Raw genomic sequence first — 20,382 nt, forward strand, 5'->3', positions numbered from 1 at the left:
CTGCAGCTGCTGGCCTACACCATAGCCACAGCAGTGCCGGATCCAAGCCACATCTGCATTCTACACCACAGCTCATGAGAACACCAGATCCTTAATCCACTGAGCGAGGCCAGGGATCGAACCCACATCCTCATGGATACTAGTCGGGTTCATTAATGGCTGAGCCATGACAGGAGCTGCCAATTACACAATTTAATCCCTACCTTTAGCTATCCTAAGAACCTAGTGTCTAATCAACTTGAAACCAAAATATTCTATTTCGACCAAGTCAAAGCTGTGATCATCGCCTGTATAGTACATGATCTTGGGTCTGGACATTGCAATTAATTTCAGTCCCTGCCCTGCTCAGTTTCAGGAACCAGTGGGGCAATGATAGCGTAACAGTCCTGTGGCCACCCTGTTGCAAACCAATGCAAACCACGTGCCAGGCATCAATCCACCCAAGGAGCTGCCATAACTTCACCCACCAAACTCCTCTGCCTAATCCAGCTTTGCACCTTCCAGGACTGTGACCCAGTGCCCATGTCTGAGTCCAGGTACCTCTGCCCTGGGTCTCCTTTGGATTCTCAGGGGCAGTGGCTGTTCCTGTGACTAACTGCCCACTTTCTTCCCCTTCCAGGAGGCTGCGTGTGCTTATGTGTTGATCGTGACTGCTGTGTACTGGGTGTCCGAGGCGGTGCCTCTTGGAGCTGCAGCCCTGGTGCCTGCCTTCCTCTACCCGTTCTTCGGAGTCCTCCGATCCAACGAGGTTAGACCACTCGTGGCCAGCCCCCTGCTCGGTCCCTGCTGGGCCGGTGAAGGGAGATTTCACAAAGCACTGGAGGAGGGGCTTCTCTCACCCTCCGAACCACTCCTTAACATTAAGCCTTGGTGCCTGCTCTGCTGGATCCTGAGCTCCTTTCCATCCATCCATGACTCTCCTCTCCCTCAAACTGCCTCTTTCATGAAGCCTTTTAATTAACCACATCCAATTGTTCCTTCAGCCTGAAACCCTTTAGCAACCGTATGACGGGGCACAGTCAGCAAGACTGCTGTTAATCGTTCTCAGTCTTCTGATTGTCCACTTAGACAATAAGCACAAAAGGGCAGGAATCAGGCCTCCTGGGTCTTTGGAATCTCATGGTAAACGTTGAGCCCATGTTGAGTAGGTGCTCGATAAATGCTTGTGGCCAGAGAGACAGACCGTGTTTCCCCAAGTCCTGACAAGGTCTTCGTTGACTTTGTCTAAAAAACATTTCTGTCCCTTCTTCTCCCATTCGAGATGATCTCTCCTTGACTGCTGCCTGCCTAGAGTCTGCCCTCTGCTCACGCTTTCTCTCTATGGCATGCTTACAGCTCTAACAGATACTGGCAACATGAAGTCCAGGGTCGTGTCAAATTTCAGGGCAAACACTTAAGCCAACCACAGATAGAAAAGAAGAACATCACAGCCAGAAACCAGGAGCAAGAGGAAGAACGGTCCTCATTCATTAACACCTAGTTCCTCTGGACGCTCTCCTTATAGCACCTGGTCTCTGCTTAGGGTTTCTGAAGAAGACAGAATGGGAGAGGTTAGCCAAGGACAGAGGCACAGAAGAAAGAGGAAAGGGAACCAATGTTTGAGAGCCTACTAAGAACCAGAAGAGCTGTATCTGCTATTACTCCCAAGATCGCTACAAAATAGATATTAATATGTCCATTCCACAGATGGGGTGAGAGGTTCAGAGTTAAGAAACTTATCCAAGATCACGAAGTAGGAAATAGGAGAACTGGACTCAAACTCATAGCTGTCAAGGTCTGTGTACTTGCTTACTGCACCCTAAGAAAAACACTCCAAGTATTATGTAGCTTCATGGCAGGTTAATGGTAAGAATGGGGCATCTGTGCTGTGAGGAAGGAATAATTAAACCTGGTCTGTGGAATGCCTCAACCACGGGTAGTAGGATGTTTCTTGACAGTGCAAAGCCATCCCCTAATTGCTGTACTTGACTACAAATTAACAGGCTATCCTACTGGATGGACTCAACTGGCCAGCTTTGGTTTGCTTATTTTGCAGGGCATTTTGGTTTGGGGGTTGCTGGTACATTTATTTATTTGTTTGTCGGCACGGAGTAGTCATAGTAATCTCAGACTCTCCCATAACGACAGGATCCCCCAAACCCTCAGCAGTGCTCTGATGCCTGGAGATGGGTCCTAAACCAATACCCTGAGGGCCCACATAAAATCTAGCCTGGGGCCTGAAGCACTAGGCAATCGCTTCAATTGTTCCTCTTCCTTTGTGGAAAGAGAACAGGTATTCTGGGTCTGTGTGTGTGCCTAAAAGAACAACCAACCTTAAATATAACTTTTCTTAAGAAAAACATAGGAACTTGTTCTGCAGATTTCTCTTTAAAATTGTGAAAGCAAAAGCCAGTGAATGGGGGGCGGGGGTGAAATAGAGAGTAGAGAAAAAACTAAAGTTACAGAAAGAAACTTAAGTAATATTCATTAAAATACTATGTATTTCATTACAGGCAGCTCAAAAGCCAGCAGCATGCCTTGCCTTAAAGTAGATGACTATTTTCCCAGGGGCTTCCTGCAGGGGGATCTACAGATAGGTGGGCCAATCAGCTTCTCCACCACTGGGGATGTTGCTAGGCAACAATTCATCCTAGGGCCCACCCATCTGCACAACCTAGAAGGCCTACCTTATAGTTCTAGGGAGGCAGTCGTTTGTGAAGGCAACATGCCTTCGTGAGGAGAAAATAAAGACTGTCCCAGCATTAGGTGTTGCTATGGCTGGGGCTAGAGCTGGAAAGCATTGGAGGAGCCGGGGGCAAATTTTATCTTTTGAGGTGAGAAATCCCACCTCATCTGTTTGCTGAAGTGGCTTTGGCTGGTGATGTTACTTAACAGCTGGGCTACAGGGAGCAAATAGAATCTGTTTAGCTAGACTTCTACACTCAGATTAAAGGGAATGCCCATCATGGAGAGGACATGGGTTATAGCCTTTGTGAGCCAGTTACCTTTGCAAATAAAGAAATTATCCATACCACCGACTTCACCCCTACACCAGCCCATGTCACAGGTTCCCAGGACAAGCAAGGCCGGGGTCTACAGGAGCCCCTACTCTGGACAAATCATCTCCTTGTCCCTCCCCAAACCCACCTTGTGCTTGCCCAGCCCCCTGCCAGGACTCAGGCCCAGCTACTTGGGTAGCTGTTAAAATCCTACCCTGCTCAGTGAAGCCTTTCCAAAAACCTCAGCTAAAAGCATTGTTCCCTTCCCTCAGAGCCCCCTGATATCTTTGTCCTTTAAATGGTACTGAAATAAATCAGATATAAACTTGCTACAGACATGTCCTCTCTATACCAAGATTCACACTATCTAAAATTTACGATGTTTTATACACGTGGGCCACTCTCACACGCCCTCTGTGACTTGTCGTGTTTCTTGATGGTCCATCACGTGTACTCTCCCTATGAAGGAATGCATGAAAATGAGATCAGTGTGACCCTGAAACTGTGGCTTTTGTCCCTCAGGTTATTCAGTTAACATTCAGAGAAATATTTTCTGAGTCCCTATCTACCACATGCCATATGGGATGTTACAGATATCTTGCAGCTGACAAAAATGAAAAAATATGTAATTACTGCCCTCTTGAATCTCGTAGCTAATGCTTTGAGCTTCCCCCTGGGGCTGGATGTGTGCGTGTAAACGGTTGCGTTTTACAGTGATGACTTGCCAGTCCCTAGGTAGTAAGAGTTCACTGTGTGCATAGCTTCACAGAAGACCCTCTGCAGTAATGCCTCATTTTCTAGATAAATGAAATTCACCTTGTCGAATGCCCAAACTTTCTACTGACCACTTTTTGACTGAGGTCTTTCCTTAAGGCTTTATAATTTCCCTGGCCTTTTAAACAGAAGGTGTTGACCATAATTTAACTTTTTCTTTTGAGGCTTCAATAGTTCCAGGGATAAAAGTTTCTGACTCAGAGGAGCCAATGTGGGCTGGCTGATAGCACAGTTGAATAACTTGAGTGCTGGTTGAATACTTGAACCTAAAGAATCTTGAGTAATCTATTGGCACTGCACTGGAAAGAAAGCACAGATGAAAATAGAAGAGGCACGTTATTGGATCTGCAGATGAATCAGAACTGCTCAGACTACTGTACAGTGACAGAATCAATGTTGCCAGGATGAGAATGGACTAGAACTGGCAAAATGAAGTTTAATAGGATAAAGCGTAGCAGTTTGTGTAAAAAAGACCCTTGGCTTTTATCTGGGTAGAGACTCGGTATGAGTCAGCTCTCTGATCGAGGTGGCTGCTGAAATGCTGAGCCTTTACCACATGCCGTCCTTTCCATGCACTCTATATCTTTGATCCTCTGTAAAGTGCCCATCATTTTTATCTTCATTCTACAGAGGAGGAAACTGAAGTTCAGAGAGGTTAAGTAACTTACTCAAGGTGACACAGCTAGTGAGCAGTAAAGCAAGGACTTGAACCCAGGATTGCATGATCCTAGAACTGGCACCCTTAACTGCTGGCCAGTATGGACTGACATCTGCTCAATTAATAAATGTGTGTCCAGCACATCAATTCTGGATAAGGAATTCATTCAGAGCTGGGTAGCCAGGTTGTCTGAAATCTGGAAGCTGAGTCACATGAGGAAGGCAGAGAAGCCTCAAGAGGGCCATGATTTTCGGCTTCTACAGCTCAACACACCAGGTGCAAAGGGCCAAGCCAGAACCAGAGACAAAGCACCATAAAGGAGATGCTGTCTCGGGCGGGGGGGCAGTTGGGGGTGGGGGAGGGTCTGAAACGGGGGCCACACGTGGTCTTGGTGTTTCTGTCCCCAGAAGCACAAGCCAGATGACCATGTCAGGGACATCAGAGGCAGACTCCATGCTGTGGAAGAGGGGCTGGGCTCTAAGGGCCCTTTGACTTTAGGATTCTATCATCTTGTAAGTATCCACCCTCTGCTGGTGTACAGAGCTCAGTCCCCTGTTTTAGATTTGAGTCTGGTGTGTGTTTGTTTTGCCTCCATTGTGATTCTCATCGCTATCATCCCATCTGCCTTGAAAGTCCTCTAAGCCCTTCTAATGTGCTACCATAGCCTGGGACAGCACCTGTGTCCATCAAGAGAGCTAAGATTTACCATTTATAGGAGAATGGCATAGATATGGAGGGTCAGGGGCTTTCTGGGGAACTCAACAGGATGGTTTGAACACTGGGACGTGTAAAAAGTCTCAGGGATACCCAGGGTCAGGAACTGCTTCTGGCAGTGATTTCACCTCCTCTCTATCTCTAACCTCCTCAACGCAGGTGCACACACACACTCACTCCCTCTCTCTCTCTCTGCTGTCTCAGTGGCCCTTCACTGCAGGCCTTCAGCAAGTCTCATTCAGATGCTAGCTCCTGCCAGGGCAAGAGAGGCAGCAAAGCAGCTCCAGCTGGAAAAACAAAACAGCCTCTACAGCCAAGTGATGCTTGAGTTTGATGTCATGAAACCTGCTTCCCTGTTGGCTCCTGACCTTTCTGACCTGCTGGATTCCTGACCAGTGCCTAGACCCTGTCTTTGTTTGTCTAAACCTAGGGCTATTTCATATGCCACTTTCCACTCTGCCTTTCTGGACTTTAATCACCATGGAGGCTAACACCTTCCACCTCCACCCCACCCCCACATACAGGCCTGTGAGGATACAGGCTGAGCATCTGTGCCCAGCCACCTACCTAAACCCAGGCTGCCCAACATCCGCAGCCGTCCAGACACAGCCCAGAGCTCAGCCCACACCCAGGCCATAAGTAGGGCCTGGTACCAGGAACCTACAGATCTTGCAGCCTTTTGAGGCCAAGCTAACATTTCCATGAGAAGAGCTACAGAGGCAGATCATACGGTACCAGGGAAACTAGGGGCATTTTAAAAGTCAGCATTTCCAGGTTCTCCAAGAGCTGGGCTGACTTTGGGCCAGGTCAGCACCCATCTGGGTCTCTCAGCTTTCAACTTCTCCAGGGTTGGGTTTGCAAAGAATGTTTTTTATGCAACAAAACCTTTTCTTAGGAGAAACTAAATCTTAGGAGAATCAATGCATAAAATAGATGGAAGAGGGCATGGTGGCCCAGAGCCCTGGCTGCCTGGGCCCTTCCCTCCAGTACCTATGGCCCCCTGTTCCCACAGTAGCCCCTGAAGTTTCAGAGGCAGTGAGTAGCTTGAAAACCTCTACGCTCTGGGATACAGACAGGTGAAGAGGAGGGTGCCTGAGCCCACACAGACTTACCCAGCTGAAAGAGCATTCCTGCCCCCAGGGAAAGGCAGACAGGCAGCCACATTGGACTTAGCTGCACTGCTAGGGCAATGGTGGAAATCAAGGAGTGAGACGGCGCCAGCTCTGATGCAGGCTTAGCTCAGCACTGAGGGGGAGCCAGTGCAGGCATCCCTTCCTAGGGTCACTGCAGAATTATTCAGAAGACCCAAAGGAGCGGTATCACAGGTCCACATCCGGAGACCATCACTGGGCTCCTGAGGGTCTGCCCCATTCCCGCCACATGAAGAGACCCCACCCCTCTCAACCAGCTTGCAAAGAGAGCCTGGGTCTGTGCAGCCAGCAGCAGGGTGCAGACTGGATGCTTTTCTGATAGGATCCATGCAATGCCACCAATGCCCATGTCAAGACACAGATCCACACAACCTGCCAGCCTCTGGCTGCCACCACCAGGACAGTGACATTGCAGAAAGGGTCAGGATCCAAGTTGGAAGTAGGGTAGAACTGAGTTTGAATCTAGTTTTGTCCCTCACTAGACTTGAGCAAGTTGTGTGTTGCCGGATATAAAAGGTGTGAGTCATGTTTTATGCGGGAAACTCACTGAGGACTATAGCCCAGGAGACAGCCTCTCAGATAAAAGAAGAACTGCTCAGAGAGTTAAGGGAGGAGCCAGGATATATATGAATTTTTTTTTTTCTGGAAAAAGAAACAGGTAGTCAAACATCAAAAGATTACTGCTAATCACAACAGGCATCTCAAGTTAATGATTTTAGTGCTTTTCTACCTATGGGAAGAAGCAAGAAGATGAGGTCATTGAAATTATTCCCCAGATATACATCTTAACTATTTAGGGCCAGTACCCAAAGTCCAACATGTTCCCTGTTTTTCTCCATCCTAAATTCCCCTCGGGGTATATGGCTGCAGGGGCTAATGGCTTGGTCCTTGTAGAAATGGAATGGAGGGCAACATGCTTTTCTTCGCGTGTGTAACCTCTCTGGCCTGCCATTTTACTCATGTGGAAAATGAAAGCATCAGACATACCCACCCCATGGGGAGTCGTGAGGATTGTAGCATTTTCCGAGTGAGAAAGCTTATCACTTCACAGAAAGCCAACACAGCACCCAGCTTACCTGCTCGAATGAGTTGTGATCTGTCTCTGTCTTCCCCCCCGTTCTCAGTGACAAAAGCACTGAGCGGAAATCAATGTTCAGATTTCCCCTCTCCTCAGTCTTCTAGGATTAGATCCACAACTCCCCTTTCTCATTAAAAAAAACAAACAAAAAAAACAAACAAACAAAAAAACCAACCAAACAAAAACTTTGTAAAAAAATTAAAATCTGAGGAATTCTCGTCATGGCTCAGTGGTAACGAACACAACTAGGAACCATGAGGATGTAGGTTTGATCCCTGGCCTCGCCCAGTGGGTTAAGGATCCAGTGTTGCCCTGAGCTGTGGTGTAGGTCCCAGACACGGCTCAGATCTGACGTTGCTGTGGCTGTGGCATAGGCCGGCAGCTGCAGCTCCGATTCGGCCCCTGTATCCCATGGGTGTGGCCCTAAAAAGAAAAAAAAAATTAAAATCTGACATATCTAGAGGGCAATAAATAATTCTGTGACTAAAGAACATGATGTTTTTAAAACTCATCACTAACAGATGTCACTTGCAATTCACTAACAATGAACTAGTCAGTGAATAGACTCCATCACCAGCACGTCTGTCCTTGTGCCTCTCAATCCAGGCTGGGTTAGAAAGCTCTTGGCATGTACTCACCCTCCACTTAGGAAAATTTGGGGGACTCTTTGTCTTTTAGGTCCATTTTGCCCCTTCTTACTTCCTTTCTCTTATCCCCTCACTTGATCACGCTGATTGCTAAATCTCAACTTGAAGCATTTCATTTTTTCACTTCCGTACTGATAACAATGGGCATTTATTGGGCCCTTCCTCTGTGCCAGGCCTGTCTGCATTATCTGACTTAAGGCCCACGTCACGATGGATTCATTGTGCTGTGTATTGTTACCTAAAAGGTTAGAGTAAAGGGGGCAGGGGCTTCAGTGGTTGGTCCAAGAACATACAGCTCTCCTGTAGAGAGCGAGCATTGGCACTCCAGTCGTCCAAACACCAGAGCCTGAGCTCTTACTTGCTGCCCTCTGCTCCACCTTTGCCAAGCGGCCTGCTTGAGCCCTTCTCTTCTTCAACACAGTCCAGAGACACCTCTGCTCTCCAAGCCCGGCAATTTGGCACACTAAGAAAAACCACAGAGCAGAAAAGCCATTAAGGCATGAAAACTGCCAACACAAACGTCCCCAAATCCATGTACCCTAGCCATGGGAGGAGCCCTCATTTTCAAATTTCTTTTCTCTTTGCAAATAACTCTAACAATTTTCGTTATGTAGTTTCCCAACTCACAGCACATGAGTCTTAGAAATTAGATAGTGGGGAAAGGAATGCTTGTGGCCAGCGTGAGTATGCAACACATTTTAGAAAGCGATTAAAATCATTCTCAACAATTCTGGGACTCTGGCATTCCCAGAGGGGTTCTGAATAACCAAGGTTTTAACGTAAAAGAAAAACAAGTGAGCTAGAAAACCAACCAGTATCACCACTGGATAATATTTTATTTCTTGTGCCTGGGCCCTCTGTGTGTGCTGGTGGCCTCAGACCTGGTCGGCTTTTGTCTAAACAACTTGCTAAAAGAAGAGCCACCAGGAACCCAGCATGTCCATGTGGTGGGCCGCACTAGCTGGTGTGCCTGTGTCACTTAAACTTCACAACAGCTTTACAAAAGGTACGGGCTCATCCAGCCCTCATTTTTCTTTTCTTTTTTTTTTAAGATGAGGGAAATGAGGCCCAGAGAGTCTGAATAACTTGTCCAGGGTCACACAGCCATGTTCTGGCTGACTCTAGAGCCCTCACTTTTCCTCACTTGACTGTGCTATTTCGTGATCACCAACTACACCCAGGCTACATCACCCAAACATGTGGCATCACTTATAAGGGGGCAGGGATGGCACATGAATAGACCTGAGCCCACCAAACACCAAATAAGAAAATAGCACAGCCCCTTGGGTGAGAGCCTCCTTGCCTGCCCACTTGCATCTCACAAGCATCCTATCTTAATAAATCTATTTTGTCCATATCAAAACAAAGAAGAGAAAAGAGCACAGGGCCAATATCCTGCGAAAGCTGGGCCTGAGGCTTCCACTGGACCAGGCCCGGGTGTTTGGGGCCAGTGTCAGGATAAGGAATGTGGGCTGGCCTGGGGGACTGGGAGTTTCCCCTGGAGTTGAATTAGATGAGTGGTTTCCAGTCAGCCGCCCTGAGTGGCATGGTGTATAGTAGCTTTGCATCCAGATGGACCTGGATTGAGATCCCAGCTCCCCCACTCCTCCCGTGATCCTGGTAACCTTCCTTAACCTCTCTGAGTCTGTTTCCTCACCTTATGTGAGAAAGTGAATGCAAAATACAAAATTTCTGGCCCATGGAAGGTGCTCTACACATGTTGATTCCTTACTCCATCCCTCTGAAAGGAACACAGAGAAAGCAGCCCTGCCTGTTACGCAGGCTCTGGGCCTCCTAAAAGGCCATCACAAACTGGGTTCTATTAGGAGATGTAAAAGAGGCAGAAAACTAAAATGCTGTCAGTCAGTCCCCTGGGACACACGGACTCTTTAAAAACTTTGCAGAGGGCCAAGAGTCATGGGGCTGGCAGTGGGACTGTCAGCCAGGACAACGGTTTCCCAGATCTTCTGTGGCTTCCCCTCCTTGGTAGATAGAGGAAATTAAAACACCAATTCCAACACAAAGCTGCCTCTCAGCCACCTGGGAAGTTAAGAGGGCAAAAAAAAAAAAAAAAAAAAAAAACAACGGAGTTCCCGTCGTGGCGCAGTGGTTAACGAATCCGACTAGGAACCATGAGGTTGCGGGTTCGGTCCCTGCCCTTGCTCAGTGGGTTAACGATCCGGCGTTGCCGTGAGCTGTGGTGTAGGTTGCAGATGCAGCTCGGATCCCGCGTTGCTGTGGCTCTGGCGTAGGCCAGTGGCTACAGCTCCGATTCGACCCCTAGCCTGGGAAGCTCCATATGCCGCGGGAGCGGCCCAAGAAATGGCAAAAAGACAAAAAAAAAAAAAGAGGGCAATGAGCAAGGTCCTAAGGCCCCCAGTTCAGTCAGCCCTCAGGCATTCCCGCAGGGCTTCCACCTCCACTAGGGGGCAGCACCTCCACCCATGGTCACAGCCCCGCAGCCTTGTTGCCCCTTCCAGAGGGGACTCTGGCCAGAGTCACAAGCCCAGCAAAGCAGAGGGTCTTCTTCTCTGGAAGCATTAGTGACGGTGTCAATGGGGACTGGGGTTGAGGACGAGAACTAGATTAACCAGAAGCAGGGAACTCCAAGAAATGGTCACAATGAGGAAAGATGATCCTTATGCCGCATAAAACTCATCAACCACACAAGAGGAAATCTCCATGGGGCAAAAGAGGGAAGGGGGAAAGGGAGCAGGTTGCTTGTTTTTTGGCTTTTATCTTACTGAAGTGTTCCATGCAGAATTTAAAAATCAAATAATACAAAAAAGGTCATCATGAAAAAACAGCAATCGCCTTCCCACCCCTCCCCCATTGCACCCTCAACCAAATCCCACCTCCCCCAACCCACAGTCAATAACTTCACTTTGCTAACTGCTCCCTGTGGTGTTAAGCGCCACATCCCTATGCAACCTTCTTACATTAATTCTTGAATTATCACTTTTTAGACATTATCAGTTGACTTTTGATTATACCAAATGAGGATTTCGTAACTTTTTTTGTCTTTTTTGTCCTTTTTTTTTTTTTTAGGGCTGCACCCTTGGCATATGGAGGTTCCCAGGCTAGGGGTCAAACCGGTGCTGCAGCCTCTGGCCTATGCTGCAGCCACAGCAACGCAGGATCCAAGCCACATATCTAACCTATACCACAGCTCATGGCAATGCCAGATCCTTAACCCACTGAGCAAGGTCAGGGAATCAAACCTGCGTCCTCATGGATACTAGTCAGATTTGTTTCTGCTGAGCCACAGATGGAAACTCCGAGGATTTTGTACTATTCTATCACCCAATTCTCCCTCCATCCTCCCAGTACAGACATATAATTCAATAGTCAAAGTCTGATTATATAATTCTACTTCAAGTGCCAGAGAGTTTACTATATTTGCACTTCCTTCCCTGTTCAGTTTTTATTTTTTCTTGCAATTAAAAATGTTCTTGTTTTCTCACTTTAAGAGGGTTTCTAGGTTAGGAGTTAAACTCCTCTATATCATGTCCTCCCAATTTCCGTCATGTTTCTCATACATGTGACAAGTATGAGAACAACTCTCGTACATGTGACAAGTATTTACTGAGCATCCACTTTCGCATATTATTCAATTAGATATTGAGAGAGAGAGAGAGAAACATGATCCTTTGCCTTCTGCAGCCTAAAATTCAATTGAGAGACAAGAGAGGTACACATTAAAAAGCAAATAAACAGTACAAGCATGAAGCAACAATTAAAGCATTGCCCTAGGTGCTCTGTGATGTGTGGAATTAATGGTACCAACAGGGAATGTTCTGGAGTCAGAGGCCAGAGTCACAGGAAGGTTTTCTGGATGGCACATGGCCTGAACTTTGAAGTTTGATCAAAGTGGAGATAAGAAGAGAATGTTCCAAGGCAGGGAATCAATGAAGAGTTGGTCGTGGAGCCCAAACATAGGAAACATGTTCGAACAGGGATAGGTCTCAATTTTCTCGCCATTAAGAAGCAAGAAGCTGGTAACTGGTGCTGTGGTTGTGTGAGAAGAAACCTCTAATCTTAAGAATTAGACACAAGTATTTAGAGATAAAGGGCCAAAATGTATATAACTTATCTTCAAATGGTTCAAGACAAAAACAAAACAAAACAAAACATAGACAGTATATGGATATTCCTTGCACTATAACCATGTTGGAACTCTTTGGAACTTTGGAATCATTTGGAGTTAGAGGGTTTTTTTTTTTATCTCTTTAGTGCCGCACCCGTAGCATATGGAGATTCCCAGGCTAAGGGTCCAGTCAGAGCTACAGCTGCCAGCTTACACCACAGCCACAGCAATGCGGGATCCAAGTCGCATCTGCGAACTACACCACAGCTCATGGCAATGCCGGACCCTTAACCCACTGAGCGAGGCCAGGGATCAAACCCAAAATCTCATGGTGCCTACTCGGATTTGTTTCTGCTGCACCACGACGGGAACTCCGAGTTTTTTGTTTTTTTAAGGTTTAAGGCAAAAACACCTCCAAGAACTTTATCCTAAGGAAATAATCACATTTATGTAAGGTTAACAATTTAAGCAGAAAATTATTCTTTGCTCCATTTGTAGCAAAGAAAAAAAAATCAAATAATTCAACAAAAGGAAAACGGCTAAGAAAATTCTGAGGTACTTCATGCTGCCATGAGCCATTAGCATGAATTCTTCCACTAAACTTAATCTCATGAGAAAATGATCAGGATATAAGGTCATATGAAAAAAGAAGCAGAATATAAACCAGTATATACTGTGTAAATCCAATTAATATCTATACATATGTTAAAGAGTTGAAGAGTTGTATTAACAGTAGTGGAATTAAGGATAATTTTATCTTCAATTTTCCTATATGTTGAAACTTCATAGTGAACATGGATTAATTTTTCTAATTTAAGAAGTGAACATAATCTTCTAAAAAGCTAAAGAAAATGAGATTTGTGGACCAACCCAGGGTTATCTTAATAATTGTTAAGGATTAAGGTAAAATTATATACGTTTATTCATTAAAACCATATTTGTATCATAATTAGTGTTTCTACATTTTTTTTTTTAGTGCACCACAGAGGGAATCTTTATTTTTTTTAAATTGAGGTATAGTTGATGTGTGCTATATTTCAAGTGTACAGCAGTGATTCCCAATTTTAAAAGGTTATATTCCATTTATAATTATTATAAAGCCCAAAGGTTTATGATGAGCAGCTAGACCTCTTATGGTCTGCCTCTGAACAGGGCCCTGGGATGGGTGTGTTCCCAGATCACTGCAGCCTTGTAGGTCTGGTGGACGCAAGCTCCACTGGCTGTCAAGCTCGATGTTCTACATTTTTTAAAAAGTGGAGAAGAATTTCTACCCTCGGATTATTGGTAGGATTAAATGAAATAATCTTTGTAAAGTGTTTAGCACAGTGCCCGCCCAAGGTAGCATATATGTATGGATGAAATTTTAAAAATTAAACAATCAGGAGTTCCCATCGTGGCTCAGTGGTTAACGAATCCAACTAGAAACCATGAGGTTGTGGGTTCGAGCCCTGGCCTTGCTCCGTGGGTTAAGGATCCGGCGTTGCCGTGAGCTGTGGTGTAGGTTGCAGACGTGGCTCGGATCCCGTGTTGCTGTGGCTCTGGAGTAAGCTGCTGGCTACAGCTCTGATTCGACCCCGAGCCTGGGAACCTCCATATGCCACAGGAGCGGCCCAAGAAATGGCAAAAAGGCAAAAAAAAAAAAAATTAAACAATCATAGGAGTTCCAACTGTAGCCCAAAGGGATCTGGAGCACTGGATGCAGGTGCAATCCCCAGCTGTGGCTGTGGCACAAGCCAGCAACTACAGCTCTGATTCAACCCCTAGCCTGGGAACATCCATATGCCATAGGTGCGGCCCTAAAAATACATATAAACAGTTGGCTATTTTAATAATCCTCATCTCCCTGCTCTTTTTTGGCTGTGCCCAGCATGTGGGAGCTGCCAGGGCCAGGGATCAAACTGGCAGGACAGCAGTGACTCAAGCCACTGCAGTGACAACACCAGATCTTTAACCCACTGAGCCACAAGAGAACTCCTCCCTGCTTCTTGTTTGCCAGCTTCTGGTTGAAAGGCAGTTGTGTTGGGCAGGGGCTGGGCCCGGGTCAGGTAGGGTGATCCATGGTGGCCTCTGCAGGTGGCGGCTGAATACTTCAAGAACACCACGATGCTGCTGGTGGGCGTCATCTGCGTGGCGGCAGCCGTGGAAAAGTGGAACCTGCACAAGCGCATTGCTCTGCGCATGGTCCTGATGGCCGGAGCCAAGCCAGGCATGTAAGTCACATCTAGTGCATCCCGCCTCCAACACGCCACGCCCCCAACCAGGGGAAAGCTACTTTAGGCTTTAGCCATCCGGATGGGAGGACATGAGGGCCACAAGGCTCCAACCTCCCCTTCCAGAGAGTGGGCTTGTGAACACGGAACAGAGACGTGAGTGTGTGACTTCGGTGTCCTTTGTTGTCACAATTGAAATAGCACACCTGTGTAACCTAGACTGTAATAGCAGCAGGTTACAAAATCTAAGGGGCTCATTTGGTAAAACAAGACAGAGCAGTGTGAATTGTTTCCCAGCCTTTTCTGGTGTATCAGGGAACAGGCCCAACAGTTGTCATTTACGGAGGTGTGGTGGTTTCCTCCCATCCACCCTGAGCTGTTGTTTCAGGTTCAGACCACAGGCCTGTCCAACGCAGCCTTTGACCCAGCATCCCTCAATGCACTGCAGTTCCTCGGCTGCCCCCTCTCTCCTCTCTACTGTCCAGAAGGCCCTCAGGAATGTGCAGGAAGGGCCAGATGGACAGTTTTGTGTGAGCTCACGCCTGCCCTGTTGGGTAACCCTGCCCTTCCCTTCCCCTTGGAATTCTGTTCTCGCCTCCTAGTTTACAGCTTTCTTGCAACCCTTTCTGTAAGCTGCCCTGACTCCTTCGGGGGTCCAATAGGGCCTAAATATTATAGAGTAATCATTTTCAACATTACTCATTAGATGAACATAGGTTATACTTAAAAGGCTGCTCCTGTCTCTCATTCAACTACAGTTCAACTAAGAGCATCATTTGCCCCCTCACTCAGTAATAACCCTGTACCCCACACTCAACCTTCTAGACACACAATGGCATTTCCTCACGTGGTGTTGGGACTCCGTGGCTCTTTAAAACCTCCTTGTATTGTCTTTAAGAATCTTTATCCCATTGCGTCTCCACTGGTCTCTGTCTACCACATCCTCCAGCAAGTTTCCACCCCCACGGGGCCCTCTGTCTGCTGGGGCAGCAAACGCAAGTCCTCATCAGCCTAAGCAGAGACACGCTCAGGGCTCTGACCTCCCCAGTCATAATCCACACGGTACACATGCTGTCCCCCAGCTGTGCCAAGCCAATGAGCCCACCTAAAGTGATCGACATGCATAGTCTTTGCATTGGTCTCTCTTAATGGAAATAAGAACTGTATCTGTACAAATACACACTGCACGTTTTCAAAGTCAAAGAGAAATAGCTGGAGAGTTAATCTTTGTTAGTGTTCTCCTCCAAGCATCAACTCTAAAGACATCAGCTTGGAAAAGTGCACACAGTGAAATGGGACACTGCTGTGCCTTTGGGGGCTGTGCCTTCAACATGTGGGACAAGCAGTGGGCAGAACAGTGAGCTCTGCCCATTAATCACTATTTGGTCACTAATAACTGCAGTGACTTGGCTGCAGAGCAAGCAATGTGATGGTACTCATTCAACTGCTGGCTGCAAGGGCCAAGGAAGAATTCCTTTGCACATGACAAAGCACACATCATCACCAAGCCTAATGTCCGCAGAGAGAGATGAGCAATCAGAAAGTCTGTGCCCTGTGACCCTACTACCAAAGTGATTCTTTGCTTAAATAAGGGCTTTTTTTTTTCCTTTTTGGCTAAGGCCACTAGCCCATGAAGTGTAATTCATTCAACACAATTTTAACGTTTACTGTGTGCCAAGCCCTGGGAGTACAAAGCTGTATGTATGACATAAAGCCGAGTTTTCTGGATAAATGCCAGCTCAGGGGGGCCCCGTGTGCTGCATTGCTCCCCCCACTCCACCCTCCCTGCTCCTCCTCCCCCTTCCAGGCTGCTGCTCTGCTTCATGTGCTGCACCACGATGCTGTCCATGTGGCTCTCCAACACGTCCACCACCGCCATGGTCATGCCCATCGTGGAGGCCGTGCTGCAGGAGCTGGTCAGTGCAGAGGAGGAGCAGCTCGTGGCCGGCAACGCCAGCGCCGAAGAGGCCGAGCTCATCAGTACAGTTTGCTGGAGTTCATCTCCCCTTCTCCTCTTCCCTCCCCTGATGCTGCCCAGCTTGGCACCCACGCCCCCTCCCCTGCGTCCCTCCCTCACCTTCTGCTGCTTCCTCTCCCCCCACATCCCACACCAGCCCTTGTGACCCGAAGCTTGCCTGTGACCCCCCCCATCCCCAGCTCCTCCTTCCTGCCCTGCTTACAGCAGCCACCACTGCTCCTTCCCCCACAAATGCTCCAGGATCACAAGACCCAGGCCCCCAGGCGTCTGTGAGTCCTACCAAGCCTTCAGAGCAGAGGCCAGAGGCATGACCATGCACCCGGCCCCGGCAGGAGCCTCCATGCCCTTGTTTCCCCATCCAGCCCCGGCCTGGCCCGGAGCCCTTGCCCTTGCCCTTCTGAGTCGGGTCCAGCCTCCACATCTCACTGTCCGCTTTCCTTTTGCTACTGTAGGTCTCAAGGCGAACAACAGCCAACCCTCTCTGGAACTCATCTTTGTGAATGAAGAGTGAGTATGATGCCCTCCTCCCTGGCCCATCCGGGGGTCAGGAAGGAGCCCATAAACAGCTGTATGGGCCAAGCTCGCATGTACCATGCAGCTACCTCTCCTGCCCCGATTTCCCCCCCTACGCCCAGGAGCCACTTACCAAAATCTTGAGGGTGACTCCCTTAAGTACAGGGTATTGCGGTGCTGAGAAGAGAGAAGAAGCCTCACGGGGTCTGGGGGAGTACATGGCTGAGCCACACATCTACCAAGTAGAATTTCATCTACATTGATGTCTCTCTTGGGAGAGTAATATAGCTAATCTATTAATGAAACATGCTCGCCTATTAGACGACACTGGAGATTCTTAGAGAGTCACGAAGTATTTTTTAGATATTAGATGTGGTCTTACTAGGTATGGTCTGGTTAGAGATGCCAAAGGAAAACTCAGTGGCAGGTAGGGGACTAGAGGACAGTGGGGACAGCCACGAGATGAGGAAAAGCAGTAGCTTTTGGAAAAGGAGAAATATCATCTCAAACACTCAAATAACAGGTCTTTTGGAGATTCAATATCAAAATATGGTCTTCAAGGAATACTGTGATGAAAAGCTCATTCTGAAAGATGGATTTGTACCAGAGCTCAGTTTTGTAATCTGCCCTGGTCCTTAAAAAAGGGAGAACTCATGCTGAGTGAAACTGGCGCTGTGTGGTGGTATCAGCACAGAAGAGCCATCAGCTCTGTGCCCCTCTCACCACCGTCCCCCTCATAAGAGCCTGGGTTTCCCTTCCGACCCTCGCTGCTCTCAGGCAAATCCACAGCTCTTTGGCCTCCTTTCAGATATTAGAACCATCTCATTTTCCGATATTCAGCAACCTGGTCCAGACTCGTATCAGAACTGCAATCTCTCATCCAAAGCTTCTCCCTGCCTCCTCTCATGCTCACACCCACCCCCTTCAGCCCAGGTCCACAGAATAAGAGGTAAAAGCAAGCAGGGGAGACAGTGACTTTCCCTCACTCTCCCTCCACCTGCCTCTCCCCTCACCAACTCTGTCTGTCACTTCCAACCTCGCCAGGGTCAGGGAAAAGGCTGCAGGAGCAGGAAAGACAAAGGGGCAGGAGGGAGAGTGTGGCCAGTGCCCTGAGATTCAGGCCCGCGCTCTTTCGTGTGTCGGGCATTCATCTCCAGGGTCTTCAGAGGGTCCCCTGGAGGCCACTTACAAAGCCTGATGGCTGTGAGGGGCTCTTGGATGCCTGCTTGCGCCCCAAGATCGGTGCTCTGGTGGCTCACTCCCCACAGCCTCTTTACCCTGGGGTTGCCTCTGTTCCTTGGGCAAAACCTTTGCAAGGTGGGCCCCCGGCAAGGCCTTGGCCACTGAGCTCACAGGCTGCTCCCGATGCGGTGGGCCATTCCTCCTCATTCTGGTCTCCTGGACAGTGCCCACCGGCCACTTGCCTCTGTTCCTTTCAGGATGGAAATGCATGTCCCCGCACTCCAAAGCTAAAGCTTGAGTTGTCCCTGGGCCCTCAGGGGAGGCCGCTTGGCTCTGCAGGGGGAGGGTGGCAGGCCTCTCTCTTGGCCAGCACCACCCAGGCTGTCTGAAGGGCTCCTTGCAGGCCCCTCCCCCAAGCTGGGAAGGAGGGACGGGAAACATCCCAACTCCCTGCTGCACCCAGGCTACGGACTCTCTCCAAAGAAGGCTGCCCTCTGAGCTCCCATCAACCCCTTGTCCTTCCCTGACAGAGCCTGGCAGTGGGTGATGCCCCAAGACCCCATGGCTTGCACGTGTGGTCCTCTGCCTCCCAGCACCCACTGTCCTCAGAACTACAACAAACCACAACATGCCTTTAGTGCTCGGATAGGTCAGCAATGCTGGCAGTAAGATCCCCACCTTCCTCCCCATCCAAGGCAAAGGCTTGGGACCAGTAGGGGCGGGAGGGGCTTGGCGCATGTGCTGGCTGCCACCCTCTGACTGCAGCTGCCAATGAGAAGTTCACCCCCATCTGCTTGCTCTCACCTGCCTTTTGCCCTGTGTGGTCCTGGCCCTCTGTGCTCCTGTGGCCTCAGAAAAGCATTTTACCTTTCTCTTAGATCACGGCCAAGTCAGCCAGTGAGACCAGGGCCAGGGTGCAGGCTCTCCAGACAGACAGATAGGTTCCTCTCTGGCATGACCACTCATCACCCGGGGCCCTCGCTTCCCACTCTGTAAACACACGTCATGGTACCTGCCCCATGGATCTGCTGTGAGGACTGAAGTCCATACGTGACTGCTTGGCACCTAATAAGCCCCATGAGAGCTGAACCCTGAGTCTCGGGGGCAGAGGAGAGGCCCTGGCCCTGTCCCCATGGATCCTTACCAGGGAAGGCAAGGATGACGAGGGTGAGATTGATTTTTGTGGCCTAGAACACCAGAGTCTAGCAGGGCCACCTACATCAAAGCTGATGTGGGGAGAAGTCCCATCTCAGCAAGTTGGGGCCACTGTTGTTTTTCCCACTTCTTTGTTTTCCTGCAGCACGTCGAATGCAGACTTCAGTTCTCTGATGATGAACAAGGTATGGCCTTGGGTTTCTGCGGTACTTTGAGATCCATGAAAGACCCTCAAGGTAACTGGGGGACAGAGATGCCCGGCAGCCTTCACAGATGTGAGGGCAGAGGGGGTCACCTGATCCTGGCCGCCAAGGCCTCGCCCTGAGTGCTGGGTGTAGTTTTTACAAAGCGCAGTTAACCTCCCCTCACAGAAACCCAGATTCAGCCAGACAGACACCCAGGAGCCACAGACTCAGCCTAGGGCTCCTTTGAGGAGGGATTCATTATAGAAATCTTGTTACAAAAGGGGCATGTGCGCAGGGGAACTCGAAGATGGCCTGCACGCAGCTCCTTGGCCTCGCCCTTCCCCCAGAGCTGGTTTTACCTCTCTCTCTTTTTTTTTTTGCTTTTTGCCTTTTAGGGCCGCATCCTTGGCATATGGAAGTTCCCAGGCTAGGGGTCGAATCAGAGTTATCGGGTTTGTTAACCACTGAGCCGCAAAGGGCATTCCCCTTCTCTTCTTAACAGCATTCCCAACAGATGGGCTGTGATCAATCTCAACTGTGGACTTGGTTGTGGTGCAATTTTGTTTTTCTTTATGTTAAAGAAAAATGAAGTGTTTTTCATTAGCTAACAAAGTTCTAGAAAGCCAAGTTCTCCTATAAGGACAGGGCTGTGCTCTGCCAAGTTTCAAAAACCTCTTCAAATCCGGTGCTTGGCCCCAGCCGGACGGGAACCTTGAGGAGGAGGCAGGCACTGTGGGGGGCTCTCCACCGCATGCTCTCCCTGGCTCTGGTCTCCGGGTCCCAGAGGGCAGAGGAGTGGGTGCCCCCGGGACGATCAGGTGGCTTCACCAGGCCCCCACATCCTCCTTTTGATACTGTGACGGTCTTTGTCCCGACAGAACCTGAATGGTGTGCCCACCGTCACCAGCCCCGTCAAAACGGCAAACCACCAGGACCAGAAGCGGCACCCGCCCCAGGTAATGCAACTGCACCTCCTGGTCGTGTTTCCACATCACGTGCCTTCAGTTGCCCAGGGGGCCCCGCTCAGGGGGCTGTGAGGGCGTCAGGCTAGCGAGCTGTCACAGGCCCTCTC

General features: G+C 48.8%; 2 protein-coding genes across 3 annotated transcripts in view; one reads left to right on the forward strand and one right to left on the reverse strand.

Moving 5' to 3' along the window:
* The window catches only part of LOC106506763 (short transmembrane mitochondrial protein 1), a 74,330-nt gene that overhangs the window by 8,878 nt on the left and 45,070 nt on the right, over positions 1-20,382 (reverse strand). Inside the window, exons 4-5 of one of the 2 annotated variants that reach the window (XR_014833728.1) lie at positions 8,359-8,463; positions 7,352-7,776 (exon numbers count right to left, since the gene is read on the reverse strand). The exons of the other annotated variant lie outside the window; for it this stretch is intronic. The gene's annotated coding sequence lies outside the window, so the exon portion shown is untranslated. The remainder of the gene's footprint in view (positions 1-7,351; positions 7,777-8,358; positions 8,464-20,382) is intronic. 2 annotated transcript variants of the gene reach the window in all.
* Positions 1-20,382, forward strand: part of SLC13A4 (solute carrier family 13 member 4) — a 42,219-nt gene that overhangs the window by 6,166 nt on the left and 15,671 nt on the right. Inside the window, exons 2-7 of the mRNA XM_003134643.5 lie at positions 620-748; positions 14,161-14,297; positions 16,105-16,277; positions 16,728-16,782; positions 19,271-19,310; positions 20,189-20,266. Coding sequence (XP_003134691.1) covers positions 620-748; positions 14,161-14,297; positions 16,105-16,277; positions 16,728-16,782; positions 19,271-19,310; positions 20,189-20,266 — 612 coding nt within the window. The remainder of the gene's footprint in view (positions 1-619; positions 749-14,160; positions 14,298-16,104; positions 16,278-16,727; positions 16,783-19,270; positions 19,311-20,188; positions 20,267-20,382) is intronic.

Source organism: Sus scrofa, chromosome 18, assembly GCF_054392235.1.
Source record: "Sus scrofa isolate SSC_HxYL_T2T_F1_AM1 chromosome 18, Sscrofa_HxYL_maternal_Yorkshire_Landrace_v2.0, whole genome shotgun sequence".
In the NCBI taxonomy this organism is placed as follows: domain Eukaryota; kingdom Metazoa; phylum Chordata; class Mammalia; order Artiodactyla; family Suidae; genus Sus; species Sus scrofa.